Source organism: Propithecus coquereli, unplaced genomic scaffold, assembly GCF_000956105.1.
Source record: "Propithecus coquereli isolate 6110/MARCELLA unplaced genomic scaffold, Pcoq_1.0 Scaffold262, whole genome shotgun sequence".
In the NCBI taxonomy this organism is placed as follows: domain Eukaryota; kingdom Metazoa; phylum Chordata; class Mammalia; order Primates; family Indriidae; genus Propithecus; species Propithecus coquereli.
In genome coordinates this window covers 2,058,317-2,073,286 of record NW_012148197.1, presented here as the reverse complement: position 1 = coordinate 2,073,286, position 14,970 = coordinate 2,058,317, and the positions used below count along the sequence as shown (strand labels likewise).

General features: G+C 40.3%; 1 protein-coding gene across 1 annotated transcript in view; it reads left to right on the top strand.

The window, feature by feature from the left end:
* Positions 1–14,970, top strand: part of ABCC4 (ATP-binding cassette, sub-family C (CFTR/MRP), member 4) — a 244,430-nt gene that overhangs the window by 152,491 nt on the left and 76,969 nt on the right. Inside the window, exon 20 of the mRNA XM_012647333.1 lies at positions 1,525–1,604. Coding sequence (XP_012502787.1) covers positions 1,525–1,604 — 80 coding nt within the window. The remainder of the gene's footprint in view (positions 1–1,524; positions 1,605–14,970) is intronic.

The window sequence follows — 14,970 nt, the reverse complement described above, 5'->3', positions numbered from 1 at the left end:
TACTTTGAGAAGTTAAAAAAAAGCTTGACAGGCCACAAAATTCATGAGAATATGTGGGAAGATTACTCATCTGATTTTAATGTTCCTCAAGCACAACTGATTAAAAAATAGCCTAACCTCTTGCCCTTCAAAGCTTGGTCTGGCTGAATCAGAATGTGCATTTGAACAAGCTGCACTTCCTCCCAGGTGGCGTGCCACCAAACCTGTGGGGAACAGTCATTATCTCACCTTTTGTTTGTATGTTTGTTTTGTTCTTGAGCACCTGTTAAAAAGTACCTGGCATTGTGACCAGGTTCTTTCACAGACATGAGCCCATTTAATCCACCAGGACAGCCCTCTATAGGAGGTGTCATTAGAGGCTCAGAAAAGTTGTCACCGGGCCTGCCAAAGGTGTCACTAAATGACACTTTCTGGAGTCTGTATGTCCTAAACCTGAGACAGGAAAATTGAGGCCCAGCTCTGACTTGCGCAGCCTGGCCAAGCCCAGCGCCTCAGGAGGACTGCAGAGACAACATTTGCCCCGCCAGTGGGAGGCAGCCCAGTGCTCAGCCTCTGCCCCTCGATGGTTGAGTCGAGGCTTGGTATGAAGGGCCCTGGGAGGAAGTCATGTCTCACAAACACTGGGAAGAGCACCTAGAAGGCTCCACTTCTCATCTGGAGCTGGACTTCCTGAAGCATCAATTAGAAAAGAAGTTCAGAGGCCCAGACAGACACACTGCTCAGAGGATGCCTGCATCGAAATAGGCTGTGTGTGAGATACTTGTTAGGAACCAGTTCTGATCTTCTGTTTCTGAAGCCTTTGTGATATGCCGTTTTCTTGGATTCTATTTGACAGGGGAAATAAAATCGATGATAAGAAGTGGACTTTCGTTACTAATATTTCTGTTTTCCTGCCTACATTCCTCTTGTCTTCCTAGATGCTTAAGAATAAGCCTGTGTTTGTCACACTTGGTGCACTTCTGAAAAATAATGACTTTTACTCCAGAAGTAAACTCACAACTTGGAAATGTCAGGATTCTAAGTTTTCCCAAAAATGTGAGGTTCCTTTCCATCCTGTGGGGGGAAAAATACAGAGATTACAATTATATACCACTTAGCAAAATGAATTTTGATAACTAAAGCAAAATTAGCGAAATAATTAGGATTAATTTATGCAATTTGCAATTGTTCATCTACCTACTCAGCACTTAGATTGAAGTCCAAGATGAGATCTAAAAAGGAGGAAACATTCTAGAACCCACCAAACCTTCTCTAAACTCTCACAAGGTTTTTTTCACTTATTCTTTTAAAAGTCTGGGCCTTATTTAACTCTGGTTGCTCGCTGCCACTTGATGGTATTTTGGTTTCTCTTTAGGTATCATCTGATTTTCTTTTTCTTTACCACTGACAATCAGCTTATTTCATATAAATGCATAATATATTAAATACATATGCATTTAATATATTGTTGATTTGTTCATGAATTGTTTCTCTTAAAGGATCCATCTGGGGAAATGAGTAATTTTTCATATCCTGTTCTTACAGGAAGAATTTTAAATCGTTTCTCCAAAGACATTGGACATTTGGACGATTTGCTGCCCACGACAGTTCTAGATTTCATCCAGGTAATGTAACAGTAACGTCAAGTTCTCACACATGGACAACTGAAGTTCTGTTTTTTCGTGGCCTTTTCATGGGGATTGGGAGTGGGGCTCTCAGCTTGGCAATGTGTAATGTTAACTTAATAAAAGGCCATGTTTGTAAAAGAAAGGTGTGGTTGTGATTCGGAGGCTCAGTTAGCATGAGTAATAGCTCGTGTGTGGGAGTGGCCACACGGTCATGTCAGGGTTGATTCGCGGTGGCTACATGCTAGGTAGATGGCTCTCCCTCTGCCTCCCAGGTATCTGGCATGGATTTTGCTTTACTGTGAACAGATTTCATAATACAGAAACAATCACCTCTCACGAAAAGATAGCCTAGATTAACTAAATTATGCATTGTATTACCACAAAGAGCAAATATTTACTTCACCTTTTTTTTTTCTGGATAAAACTAGGTGTGGTTGCTTACAAAGAAAAGATTAGTAATAATAAGGTGAAAATAATACTTTGTTAACAAGGACAATAGAGGGCAGTTATTGCAGAAACAAAGCCTTTCAAGGCAAGGATGTTTAAGCCAATTTGAGTACAAGATCAAAGTCATTTCAGAAAATGTCTTTTTCCTTTCTCCTCAGCAGCTTTTCTTTTCACACGTTGATTGCTCAAAGTCTTAAGCTGTCTTTTAAAAAAATAAAACCCAACAATCCTACAGAAATACTTTTTATAAAGCATTTGTTTGGTCTGTGAACTTGAGGTTCTAAAGAATAATGTTGGGTCATCTCATCTCTCATCTCTTCATTCAGTATTGTTGCTCATGTGGGTTTTTTTGTTTGTTTTTCTTTCTTTCCTTTTTTTTCCCCCCTGTTGTTTAATTCTATCTATATTTCAGTGATTCAGGCCAGGAAAGTTTCTTTTTTTCTGAATGTTTATTTTGGAAATGAAATGCATCTATCAAAAGCTACACATATTCTAAAATCCCAGCAGCTGTTACTAACACTTCATGAGTTTGAATCTTTTTCACTTTCCTTGAGTCCTAGTTTACAGTAGATCCAGTCATGAGCTGACTTTAAGGCCAAGAAGTAGAAATGCTAACATTGGGGTCTACAATCATGGCTCCATGCTGATGTTCCCCTGACCCCGAACCTCCACCTTTTTATTTTTTTCCAATGCTCAAATGCTCTTCATGTCAAAGCTTCAGATCTCCTCTGGAGCCCCTGTTATAAAAGGAGCCACAATTACTTAATTTGGAAAATTAGCTATGTCAGAAAAATCAGTTGTAGGCTTGAAATGATTACGGGAATTCCTGTTAGTCGCACAGAGAGGCAGCAATGAATATATGACTGCAAACAACATAGCCCATGGGAGAAGGCATTTGCTGAAGGAAGCTCAGACTCACAGGCAGGGTATTTTTACTGCAAATATGGACCTCTGATTTTTTTTTTTTTTCCCTGCTGCAAACTTATTTCAAAAATGTGTCCTGCCGAATTTAGCTATATTATTTATCCCCCAGAAGCAGTCTTTCACTAAGAGAGTTTCATGGTTTTCATAGAATGCAGATGACTGTAAACACACGTTTTGACAGCGATTGTTAATTACTTTGAGAAGATTTTGTGGAAAGTTCTTTTTCTTTGCAACTGCAAGCGGCTGGCCCACTGTGTGCTTAGCAGAGTGAGCCATCATAATTAGAATCCCTCATGTGTTTTTGTGTCACATATGGAGGGACAGGGATGGATGCTACTTGATTTCAATATAAAACATTGTCAGCAGCAGGAGAGAAAATTCTAGTCTTGTACTTCTATTTAACCAGAGAGACAAGGGTCTTTTTTATTACCCACTCACATAATCTTGGTAAATTTGCCATTCTTGAATACGACTGGTCCCAGTCAGCTGATTTCCTGAATCTACAGCAAAGGTAAATCTTAATGTTATTGTCTCCCAGAAAGGAGGTTTTCATATAAAGGATAACTCAGTTATCAATTATGATAAAGATCTATTGTCACTTGTTTTGTTTGCAGGTGTCTTTAATAAAGCTTCCCATAATCCCTTCAGGAAGAAATATTTTCTCCTTTTAAAAATAGTATTAGCTAAATATAAAAGCTCTGATCCCTGCCATTGTTGTTCATTCTTTGAGGGACATTTCCCAACATTCATTGTTTAAATGGTTGTCAGGAGGAATCAAGTGAAACTTAATAAACAATGCAGTAACTGGTTCATCTTACTTTGTGTGCAGAGCCTTTCTCCAGAGGATTTGCATTCGATGAGTGGGCTTTTGACTGAGGTATCGCCAAGATCATTTTGAAGTATTTGGGCCTGTTGCTATATTATAATAGCAAGTGAAGATTTTTATTAAAGCCACAAAAATGAATTTAACCTGCCCTCAAATAAAGGGCAACAAAATATCTAAATGTAAATTGATTTTTTTTTTTTTTTAAGTTGCATAGGACTCTGTAAGTATGAAAACAACCCAGTGGTGTTCTGGGACTCTTAATGGAATCATGTAAACTTAAAATAAACACTATTATGGTAAGCACATAGAATGAAAACTAATTTTCCAAATCAAATACATTATATTCAATTCATTTTCCCCAATCAACCAAATGTTTAAAACCTGTTAGTTATAACAGCAATCTTCTGGAAATTAATTAGAAGCCTATTAGCTCTGCTAGCTGAGCCGAGTGAAGGGGTTGCTTAGTACATTTCTAAGCAGTCTCCTGAGCTAAAGCAAAGCAAGGTCAAAATGACAATCAGCTTGGCTCACAGCTTTGCTTAAGTAGTTGATCGTTCTTTTTGGGAGGGAGGAGAGTTGTTTTTCAAAGGAAATTTTATCTCCTTTGATTCAATCATCTAACATTTACAAAATTTGAGTACCAGTCAGGTAAACCATACAGGTATAGCATGAATGTGTGAATAATAGCGCCTTCTCAGTTGCGTGGGCATCTAAAATGGGGTTGAATTTTAGGCCTCTTGCCTAGCTCATCTGGTCATCTAAAGGGTTTTATTAGCCCCCTTTCAAAATTGGGATAGTAGAAAATTTCCTGCCTGCCTTTGTTTTGAATGTCATTAGTAAATCCTGCTATTGACATCTGGGCACGGTGGGTTTTAATTCTTATCAGATCCTGTGGGTAATAATCAGTATGACTTCCAAGTCCTCCTAGGCACAGGGAATCTCACAGAAAGTGAGGCCTTCTAGACCCAACAGCTGAGGTTAGCTGAAGCAACTGAGTTTTAAAAGGACTGGGAATTTCCCTGTTAAGAAGTTTTCCTTGGTGTTAACTAGCAGGAGATGTAGCTCTTCCTGACTTGTGGGGAAACTACATAACATCTATAGAGGGTGCGAATAGAGCCAGAAGGAATTTGACAGGATGTATAGTCACAAATACAGGGTGTCTAAAAGTCACATAGGGAAAATACATACATAGGGAAAATAGGAAATTGTAGCTAAGTGTACCTTTATTTACAAAATATTCATTACAAAATTTTACAGAATTTTTCCTTTGCTTGGAGACTTTTGGGACACCCCGTAGAATCAAAATCCAAAGAAAGCTTAGATATCTTTATGAAGAGTTAAACTTTCCGCTTGGAATGTTCAGACTAAGACTGCTACGTTAATGTTTTTTTCTTGCTGAAGATATGCATATGCTCATGCTTTTCTGGAGTATTAAAAATCAAATAGCTATAGAAATAAAGAATGTAATTACACTTATCCATGTGAACTTTTTAATCCAGCACATGCATGTTTGATTGCCCTTTCTGTGGAATAATGATAGTTTCATCGGTTTTGTAAATAAGAGATCAGAACTGTGGACCATTGGGTTACAACTGAATTGTGTTTCCAGTACAGTCTGCTGGGGAGCACTGGAGGGGAGAGACCCTACAGCAGACACCTCTCTACCACCCTACCCCCATTTGTGGCATGATGCCTGGAGTGTAGGCTCTGCAGAAGCCAGTCAGAAATCAGGGACAGATTTTAGTGTTCTACGGATGAAATGGCTGAGATAAGGAAATTTGCTTAAAATGTAAGCAGATTTGCTGGTCAGACAGAGGTTATTTTTACCTAATTTGACTCTCGGACTTCAACAGAAGATTTATATTTGTGTGAGCATTTGTGGGTTTTTGCTTGCCTGTTTTTATATACCAGTATCCATACTAATGGGAAACAGTGACACAGCTAGTTTTGAGAGTGGGTGTCATTTACCGCTGTCCTGTGGGGACATGGAGGGTGGTGAGGGTAACGTGTCTGTGGGGCATTGGAGCCCCAATTGGCTCAGGCGTGGAACAGTGTTGAATAAAGAAAGGTGAGTTTTTGACTGACCATGCTATTTGGAAGCATAGGCTAGAATTGAGTGAAGTTTTTGAATGTATGATAAGATAATAAATATATCATTGGAAATAAATACTTTATAGAATACAAAATAATAGTCTGTGGATTACCTCAGGGTTGCCATGGGCTTATCAGATAAGTTAGCCAAGGCTGGCAGTGCACATCTGGGTTATAAAGTGTTCAAACACATTTTGTTTGTTTACATTTTCAAAAATCATAACAGCTTTGAGTATCAGCAGTATTTCTAAAACCAAATCAATAGAATGGATTAAAATGAAATATCTCTGTGTAAAGAAGAATTGAAATACATCGGTGATATTCATCTTGACTTTGTGTCCTTTGAATAGGAATTTGGCATTCAAATCGTAATGTATTTGGGTAACCAACAAACAAAAACAGAGGTGATAATTAAAATTCACATTATTAAGTGTCTGATGACTCATATCAGCATAAATACCAGCAGCACAAATCTAGTCTTCCATTTTCCTAAAACAATGATTGGATTAGGTAATTGATACTGTATATACATAATATTTTGACAGCATTTTTAATCAAACATTTAATCGTATTAAATTAATTGTATGATCAGAGTTAGATTTTAACACTAATTTTTTTGGTTTTTTTTTTTTCATATTTCTTTCTACTTTTTTTTCTTGTTCTGAGAGCCTGCGTTTCTATTAACACTAATTTTAATAATATATTTGTAATATTTGGGTAGCTTTGTTGTTTTGTGACTGTATTTGCAAGTAGATATATTATTTCCATAATATATCTTGAAGTGTCTCCCATTAAGAAAGCATTATTTCTACTATTAATACAAACTCGTGACATGCGAAAAGAATTCATAGTAGTATTTCTCATTACTATAACATGCCTTCTTTTGTATTATTTCCACTGGTCTGTTACTAAGCTATGTGCTGGGTATGCGGAGGTCAAAAAGAGCCTTTATCTTCATTCACCCAGCAAGCATTTATTGAGTGTCTTCTGTGTGCCAGGCCCCATGGTGGACTTGGGATATGGCACTGAAATTGAATTCCCAACTTCCGAGAGGCACACTCTGTTGGGAGAGACAGGTAGCAAGTAAGCAATTATTATGCTGCGTGATGAGGTATAGAAGGGATACTGTATAGTAGAACGGTTATAGCTTTAGCATGAAGCAAATTTCCAGTCCCATGCTGCCACTTTTAGTTCAGTTATCTTGGGGAAGTTATGGGACTTCGGGGTGGAAGTGTCCTATAGGTAGTTGGAAATAGGAGTCTAGTGTTCAAGAGAGAGACTTGGGATGAGCATAGAGGGTGCATGTTCTTTACTGAGCAGGTAGTAGTTGATTCTGTGAAGATGGATGAGATGGCCCAGAGAGAGTGAAGCATTTTTAGGGGCCATAGTCAGAACCTTATGGAAGCCTTGGTGTTTAAAGAGAGAACCTAAGCCAAGCATGAACAGTAAGAAAGAGAGAGGAAAATTGGTGTTGGGGAAAGCAAAGGAAGAGAGGTGTGCTAAATACAAAGGAGAGGGTAAGAGGAAAGTTGTCCCTTCCATTTGGCAATTAGGAGGTCCCCAGTGAGCAGCAGAAGCAGGTGTAAGAAAGAAGGGCGGGTGCTGACAGCTGGCAAAGTGGAGGTGAGGGAGGAGACTGCACCGTGAAGGAGCTTGAATCAAAGAGGAGAGAGTCCCATTTGGAACGTAGGGGCTGTGGGGCGGTGTGGCTCAGTTGCTTGGGCGTTTGAGTTCGTGTGTGGTGTGTGAATGGTGCGCGTTAGTGGGGGGTTTCCATACGTTTAGGGGAAGGAGAGAGGGCCAGAGTGGAGTGGGAGGGCCGAGGGCTGTGTCCCTGCCTCCTTTCAGTAACCGTGGGATCAGAGTGGGGGTCCTGAGATACACTGAGGTATGGCAGGAAGCGCCCCATAGACATTCAAAAATTCATCCCCTCATGAGTTTGAGCCACTGAGGCAATCTGGGGAGTAAAATGAGGCCATCGGGGAACGTGGTCCAGGAGTTTGGAGGAACAGGCCCTGTGGGTGGTGGGGCCGAGTGGTGCCCAGAGCTCCCACTTGTCACCACTCTTTCCTGTCATCAGCTGCAAGTGGGCGCACGATGGGGCAGGAGCTGGAAAACAGTTGTTTTGTGTATTTTTATTTTTGTGAGCATGTCCCGAGCGCCAAGTGTGTTCTGACTCATTTTTATGTGTGTGTGACTCTGCTCATCCCTGGCATATTTGATAAACCTTGAAAGATACTTGATCATTTTTGTTTTTATTATTTCTGAAGTGTTTATTCAGTATACTTTTTCTCAGCTAATTAGTTCTCATGCCCTTAAACGAAATCTCAGTAGTTGTGTGTAAACAAGAGGAATTGGCCACGACAGAAGGAAATGTGTAGTTCTCCAGGTCTTGTTAAAAAATAGGGACTTAACTTTACATTAAAACTCCATGAGCAACAGATGATTCTACATTATACTAATACTATTAATAGAAAGTACATTCTTTATAGAAAATTATATAACTATACTAAAGTTAAAAGTTAAATTTATTGACTAGCCTTATGAAAATAAAAATTAAAAGTTAGAAATAAATACTATAATATACAAACTACATAGAATAAGTCTATCTTTTTTTGGTTAAAAAATGGTTTAATTTAACTGAATGTTTACATAGCAATTTAAAATTTGAATACTCTTAATAACTATCAATGAAAGATATTAACAACACCCCAGTGTTACTTTGTAGGTCATGACATTCCTTTCTGTGAAGATAGTTCCGATATTTGATTTCAGATAACAAAGCTTGTCAGTGCTGTATTATATTTATATGCATGTGTGTATACATAAACACATGCACATAGCCTCAAGGATCAATTAAATTGTCAATATGTCATATATCCGTTAAATCTGTCAGTATTTCAAATGAAGTAGCTTGACGTTCATTTTAACTATACATTGAGGAGAATGTTGTTTGTAGCATATTATATGATTTATGTGGGGCTATAGGTGAATCAGAGTCCACATTTCAGCCAGTCTTGAGAACTTGTCTGAGGAATTTGTAGTTGAACCTGTAGACAGTTGCACCCATCCAATGTCTTTGAGCAGGTAAGTGGCAGCTCACCATGTAATTTTAAGGGAAAACAGGGATGTGTGACGTGTATGTGTGCGTGTGTGTATCCTTTCAAGATGTTATTCTCAGTTAGTGGACTTTACCGAAAGTCAGCAAGGCCAATAATCTGGCTGGCTTTGTGCACACGTGGCGGTTGTCTTCTGAATTGTGCCTATGGTTGCTTCCTGAAAAGGGTCTTGTTTTCAGATTTCTCTTTGCCATTTGTGGTCTTCTGAACAAGTCTCTGTGGCAGAGGATTCTTCTTCCTCCCTTGGTGTTCCTGGCAGCATCTGTGCCCGTGTCTCGGGCGTAGGCAGCAGGCCCCACCTTGTTCCCTGCTGTGCTTCAGTGTAGCTTCCTTGGCCTTTCACTCTCTGCTTACCCCATTTCTTCTTCTTTTCTTTTTCTTTTCTTTTTTTTTTTTAAGACAGGGTTTTGCTCTGTCGCCCAGCCTAGAGTGCAGTGGTGTCATCGTAGCTCAGTGCAACCTCAGATTCCTGGGCTCAAGCCACCGTCCTGTCTCCCAAGTGGCTGGGACTATAGGTGTGTATAACCGTGCCTGGCTAATTTTTCTTTCTTTTTTTTTTTTTGTAGAGACAGTTTCTCACTCTTGCTCGGGCTGGTCTTGAACTCCTGGCCTCAAGTGATGCCCCTGCCTTGGCCTCCCAAAGTGCTAGGATTACATGTGTGAGCCCTGATGCCCAGCCCGCTTACCCCATTTCAATTCGTTGTCCAGCAGTGCCGGGGGCCTCAGTTTTATTCATCATACATCTGCCCAGTAGAACCTGATGGTGTTTCAGGATAAGATTTGTCCTGTGAAGCTTTCTGTTTTCAGGAGAATTATTGATGAACTTAGTGAAACCAATAATATCACTAATATATCTTCATACACATTTGAGTGAAGCTGAAAGATACTAACTCCAGACTTGTCCTTGAACTTCCCTGGGTAAATGTCAGCCTTTACTAACTTTATGTTTCCCTGCTAATAAGGTCTCTAGAGAGGACGAAGAAGTCAGCAACTCTTCTTTTTGCTTCATCCCTCCGTTCGTTTTCCCCTACTCCTGGATTGCGTGATGCTCCGGGCAGACGTGCTTGCCGGTGTGCTGTCTCTGGCTGGCTCCACTCCTTGGCCTCGTTATGCTTCTCCAGAGTCAGTTGTGATTCTTCCTAAACTTTTTCATGCTTCTCATCTTTGTTGTACTTAGACAATGACACTACCTAACATCAAGACTGATAAAAACACGAATGCCAAATGAAAGAGTTCTTTGACAAATTGAAGGCTTCGGAAAGAATTAATTAAGGCTTCACTTTGACCAAAAAAAAAAAAAAAATGCAAAACATTTGCTAACAAATTAGGTATGGGTGAGAATAATAAATGGGGCAGGGAGAATTTCAGGAATATGGGAGAATTCTGTACTCAGAGTGTCCCTTCCCTTCCCTTATGGGTGTGATTTATATGAGAAAGACCAAGAGAAACTCTGACATCAGACCTGTATGTGTTTTTAAGTTAAAACTTTAAGGTTTTGTATTCTTTATTTCTGAGCTGGTCAACTGCAGGTTTACACCACAGCCGCTCAGAGGGCTTCTTCAGTATCCCTGCCTGGGGACGATGGGGAAGGCTGCCCAGTGAATCCTGAACCACAGGTGGGGGAGGATGTGGCGCATGTGGCAGGAAGCCAAGGCAGAGAGCCCAGGAGCACAGGATGTTCGCAGGAACCTCACAGTGTGGAACAGCTGCACTGTGAAGTTTCAGATAAGGCTTTAGAGGAGATAAAGTGGGGAGGCACCGACAGGCCAGATCACAGGGAGGCCTGTGTCTCAAGCACCAGGGTTTAGATTTGGCTTATTAGGTAGGAGAGGAGCAGGAGACCACCGGAAGCATGGGGCTGTGCCAGCACAGGGAAGACAAGGAATGCTGGTTTGGACAACTTCTACTTGGGACATCCGGGTAGGAATGCCACGTGTGGCCCATGACCCTTCATTCTGAATAGTGGGTCCACACTGGGGACAGCTGATCCTCTGAGGCATCTGTCATTCAGAGGGCCAGTCACAGGTTTGCACACATCGTGGATGTTTTACTAGATCAACTCTTAAACATATCTTAAAGATATGTTGCCTTTCCCATCAAATTATAGTTTCTGGGAAATTTGAAGCTGTTCTCCCTTCCAAGGGAAGAACGAAGGCAGCCAGAAAAAATCTAATTTATCTAGTCTGTTTAGTGTGATTCTACCTGAGGATTTAAGAACCCTGAAAATTGCTTTTGCCATTGCTCTTTGTTCTCTAGGAAAAGCTTCATGTTTTAATGCCGCGAAGGTTGAGTGTGCTACTGCACACTGGGTATCATTTATAAGTAAATGACTTTATAGTGTAGGATAGAGTGGGAAAGCCTTGGAACCCCCCTTTCTAACTTCGAATCCTGGCTCTGCCACTTAACTGTTTTCACAAAGCCACACAGAGACATCTGTAAAATGGAGAAGATCATGCCTGCTTCATAAGAGTGGTTGTGAGGGCCGGTCGCAGTGGCTCATGCCTGTAATCCTAGCACTCTGGGAGGCCCAGGCGGGTGGATCGCTCAAGGTCAGGAGTTTGAGACCAGCCTGAGCAAGAGCAAGACCCCGTCTCTACTAAAAATAGAAAGAAATTATCTGGACAACTAAAAAAATATATATATATAGAAAACATTAGCCGGGCATGGTGGCACATGCCTGTAGTCCCAGCTACTCGGGAGGCTGAGGCAGGAGGATCGCTTGAGCCCAGGAGTTTGAGGTTGCTGTGAGCTAGGCTAACGCCACGGCACTCACTCTAGCCAGGACAACAGAGTGAGACTCTGTCTCAAAAAAAAAAAAAAGAGTGGTTGTGAGGATAAAATGGAGTCATTAACAAAATTCAGATTACATCTAAGCATACCATGAGCACTAAGTAAAGGATGGTTGTTTCAAAAAATGTTACATACATTTTGAAGTATGAGAAATAATCTGATAATGACATTATGTTGTACTAAGGTAAGCCTGTAAATATCACCGCCTGAGTTTGTATTCCAGATTCTGGGTTTGTTATCCCTGAAGATTTTAATGGATACTTTCCCATTTGGAATCACAGTATCACAATCCATTGTTTTCAGAATAGACCATTGTGCACTAAATATTTCATATTAATACAATTTCCATACTATTTTTTAAACTTCCTTGGTCCCTGATAACATCAAGTAAGAAGAGTCAATTATCTAGAATTCTTGTAATTAAAATCATTGCTTCTAAGAAGTCTTTGTACTAGCAAAACCAATGAAAATGAAGGTTTTACATATTTTAATTTTTTTTTTTAATTTGGGACTGCTGTGAGTATGCATTTTTTTTTTTTTTTTTTTAATTTGGGACTGCTGTGAGTATGCAAACTTGCACATAACTGCCCTCAGCAAAATGCTGTAATTATTTTGCAAACTGAATTGTAAAACCTTTCTTCCCTACAGACCTCTTATCCCCCCACCTCTCACCTCCCCCAAAATTCAGCAGCTTGACTGAGCTTAAATAACTGACTTTTCATATCCTTTCATGGAACACAAAGGGCTAATCCTGAGGCTACTTGAGCCACCAATGCAGGCAGTCCTGGAGACCACCACTGAATGTGTCACTCCCTCCTCCCCACACACAAAACACACTGACTGCAGCTTTATGAAGTGAAAATGCCCAAGAAAAAGAAAATCTGAAGGAGGTGTCCTCAGTCATTCCTTCCAGGGGTGGGGGCTGGGGGGCAGGATGAGGGGAGTGAGAAAGCACTGCTGCATCTGGATGTGGAGAACAAAGCCACCCTAAGACTCGGGGAGAATAGGTTGGGTCACTCGCTTTTATAGAAGCAAAAGAGTGGAACTGCCTTGCCTTGTCTCAGTACCACTGACCCTTGCATTTCATTGTGTAGAGATGTCAGGGAAAGTGTGTAGAAAGCACAGTGAACAATGACTTTTGTCATTTTGAGATTTCTACGGTTTGTTCACCCCTTCCCCCACTCCCACCCTCAAATCCCCTTTGGACAAAAGAGATTGTTAGTTAGGTCTCCTTGCCCTCGTTTGAAGATCTCTGTTTCACTGACTCTTTAAAGTAAACTCATCCATTTTAACTGCATCGCGATGTTTTCGTGCTTTCAATATTAACAAAAGAGTTTTAGTCAGTGCATTTACAAGGATGGCCTAGTCTGTGAAAATGCCAGCCCCAGAGATAACGATTCATGCCAACTGCCAAGATGAAGTGGATTTCCTTGTTAATGGACAGGGGAGTTGATGATGGGAGTTAACTGGAAAAATTTACCAACACCTACCCCTCGGATTTCTGAGATCAGGACTATAGGGTTTACTATCATGAGTAGGGCCCACTCCTACAATTCCTTCCCTTTCTGCTTTTAATGCAAGATGAGATGGTTGGGTTTTTTCCAGTGTTATAGTTAGCACACGTAGAAAGTGGCACCGTCACCATCGGCGTGGTGACAGTTAATCACCGGGGAGCCTCCTAGGCTTCCCAGGCTGGCAACAGGTGTTCCAATTTGTCCCAGCATGTGTGCTCCAACGATAATGTTTGTAGTGTAACTAGAAGCTAATTAAGACCTAAAGAAAAAAAAATTAAGGATCTCAATTTTATCAAGCCTGGTGGTATTCTGCATAGGATACGACTTTACATTCTGGCATTACTGGATCGTGTCCATTGCAGAACAATAGTGGCTTTCTCTTCTTGTCATCTCGTATCCTTAGTAATGATAAAAGGGAGAGTTGTTCTTAGGGAGAGAAAATGGCTAAATATTTACTTACCAGAGGACCTTTAGATTCTCTATATGCTGTTGGTTCATTTTTGTCTACATGCCTAAGGAATTTCCTTGATACAATGTACCAGAAAGTGGTTGGAGAATTTGCCTCAGTTTTATTAAAATCTTGCACCTGCTATTTTATGCGTGAATGTATCCTTTCAATCTGATGTGGAACATGGTAATTGTAAGCTGTACTGTCCTGGGTTGCCTTCTGTGTGTGAGTTTCATGGCTCACTTGTTTCTCGCAGCCCTTTCTCTGAGTTCATTGGTTTAGTATTCTCTCATTGTCGCTTGCATCAAGTCATGAAGCAGATATTGCCGCATACGCATCACAGCAAAGGGCCAGCACCAAGGTACATATATCAGACATGGCTCAGACGCCATTTTTGTTCCGAGGTGCACAGGCTGGTTACTGTTTGCCCTCACGTGTGCCCCTGCCCCATACTCAGTGCACCCAAGGAAACTGCCTCTTGGTGCCATGGCTGTGTATCGATACACCGCGCAACACCTGCCTGAACATGACCCAAGGGATAGGAATGGAATTGTAATGTCATCATTTTTTTTTACCCTATCAATATTTTTGTTGAGGTATAGGTTACATACAAATAAAATAGACATTTTTTTAGTTTGATATTAATAATTGTGCGCATCCCTGTAACTCTCTCCCACCTAAAACAAGATGTAGAGCATTTTTGTCACCTCTAAAAGTCTCCCCCAACCCCTCTGTACTCAATTTCCAAACCTTGATACCTCTCTCAGATCTCTGTCAACATAGATTAGTTTTCCTGTTCTTGGATTATGTATAAATGGAAGCAGTAATTTTTCTGTGGCTGGATTCTTTTTGCTCAACCCAACGTTTTTGAGTTCCCTGACAGTGTTTTTGAGTTCCGTGACAGTGTTTTTGAGTTCCGTGTATGTTAAGTGGTTCTTTTCTTTTTTCTCTCTCTTTTTTCTGAGTGATATTCCATTGTATGAAGATACCACAGTGTATTTATCTGGTTGATGGATGTTTGAGTCTTTGCCAGTTTTTAGCAATGAATATTTTTATACAAGTGTTTATGTGTATAGTACATATGTTTTTATTCCTCTTGGATAAAATACTTAGGAGTGGAATTGTTGGGTATATGTTTGTCAATTTTTTTTAATCCTTGCTGGGATTTTGATCAAATAGATCCTTTTAGCTATAGATTGATTTG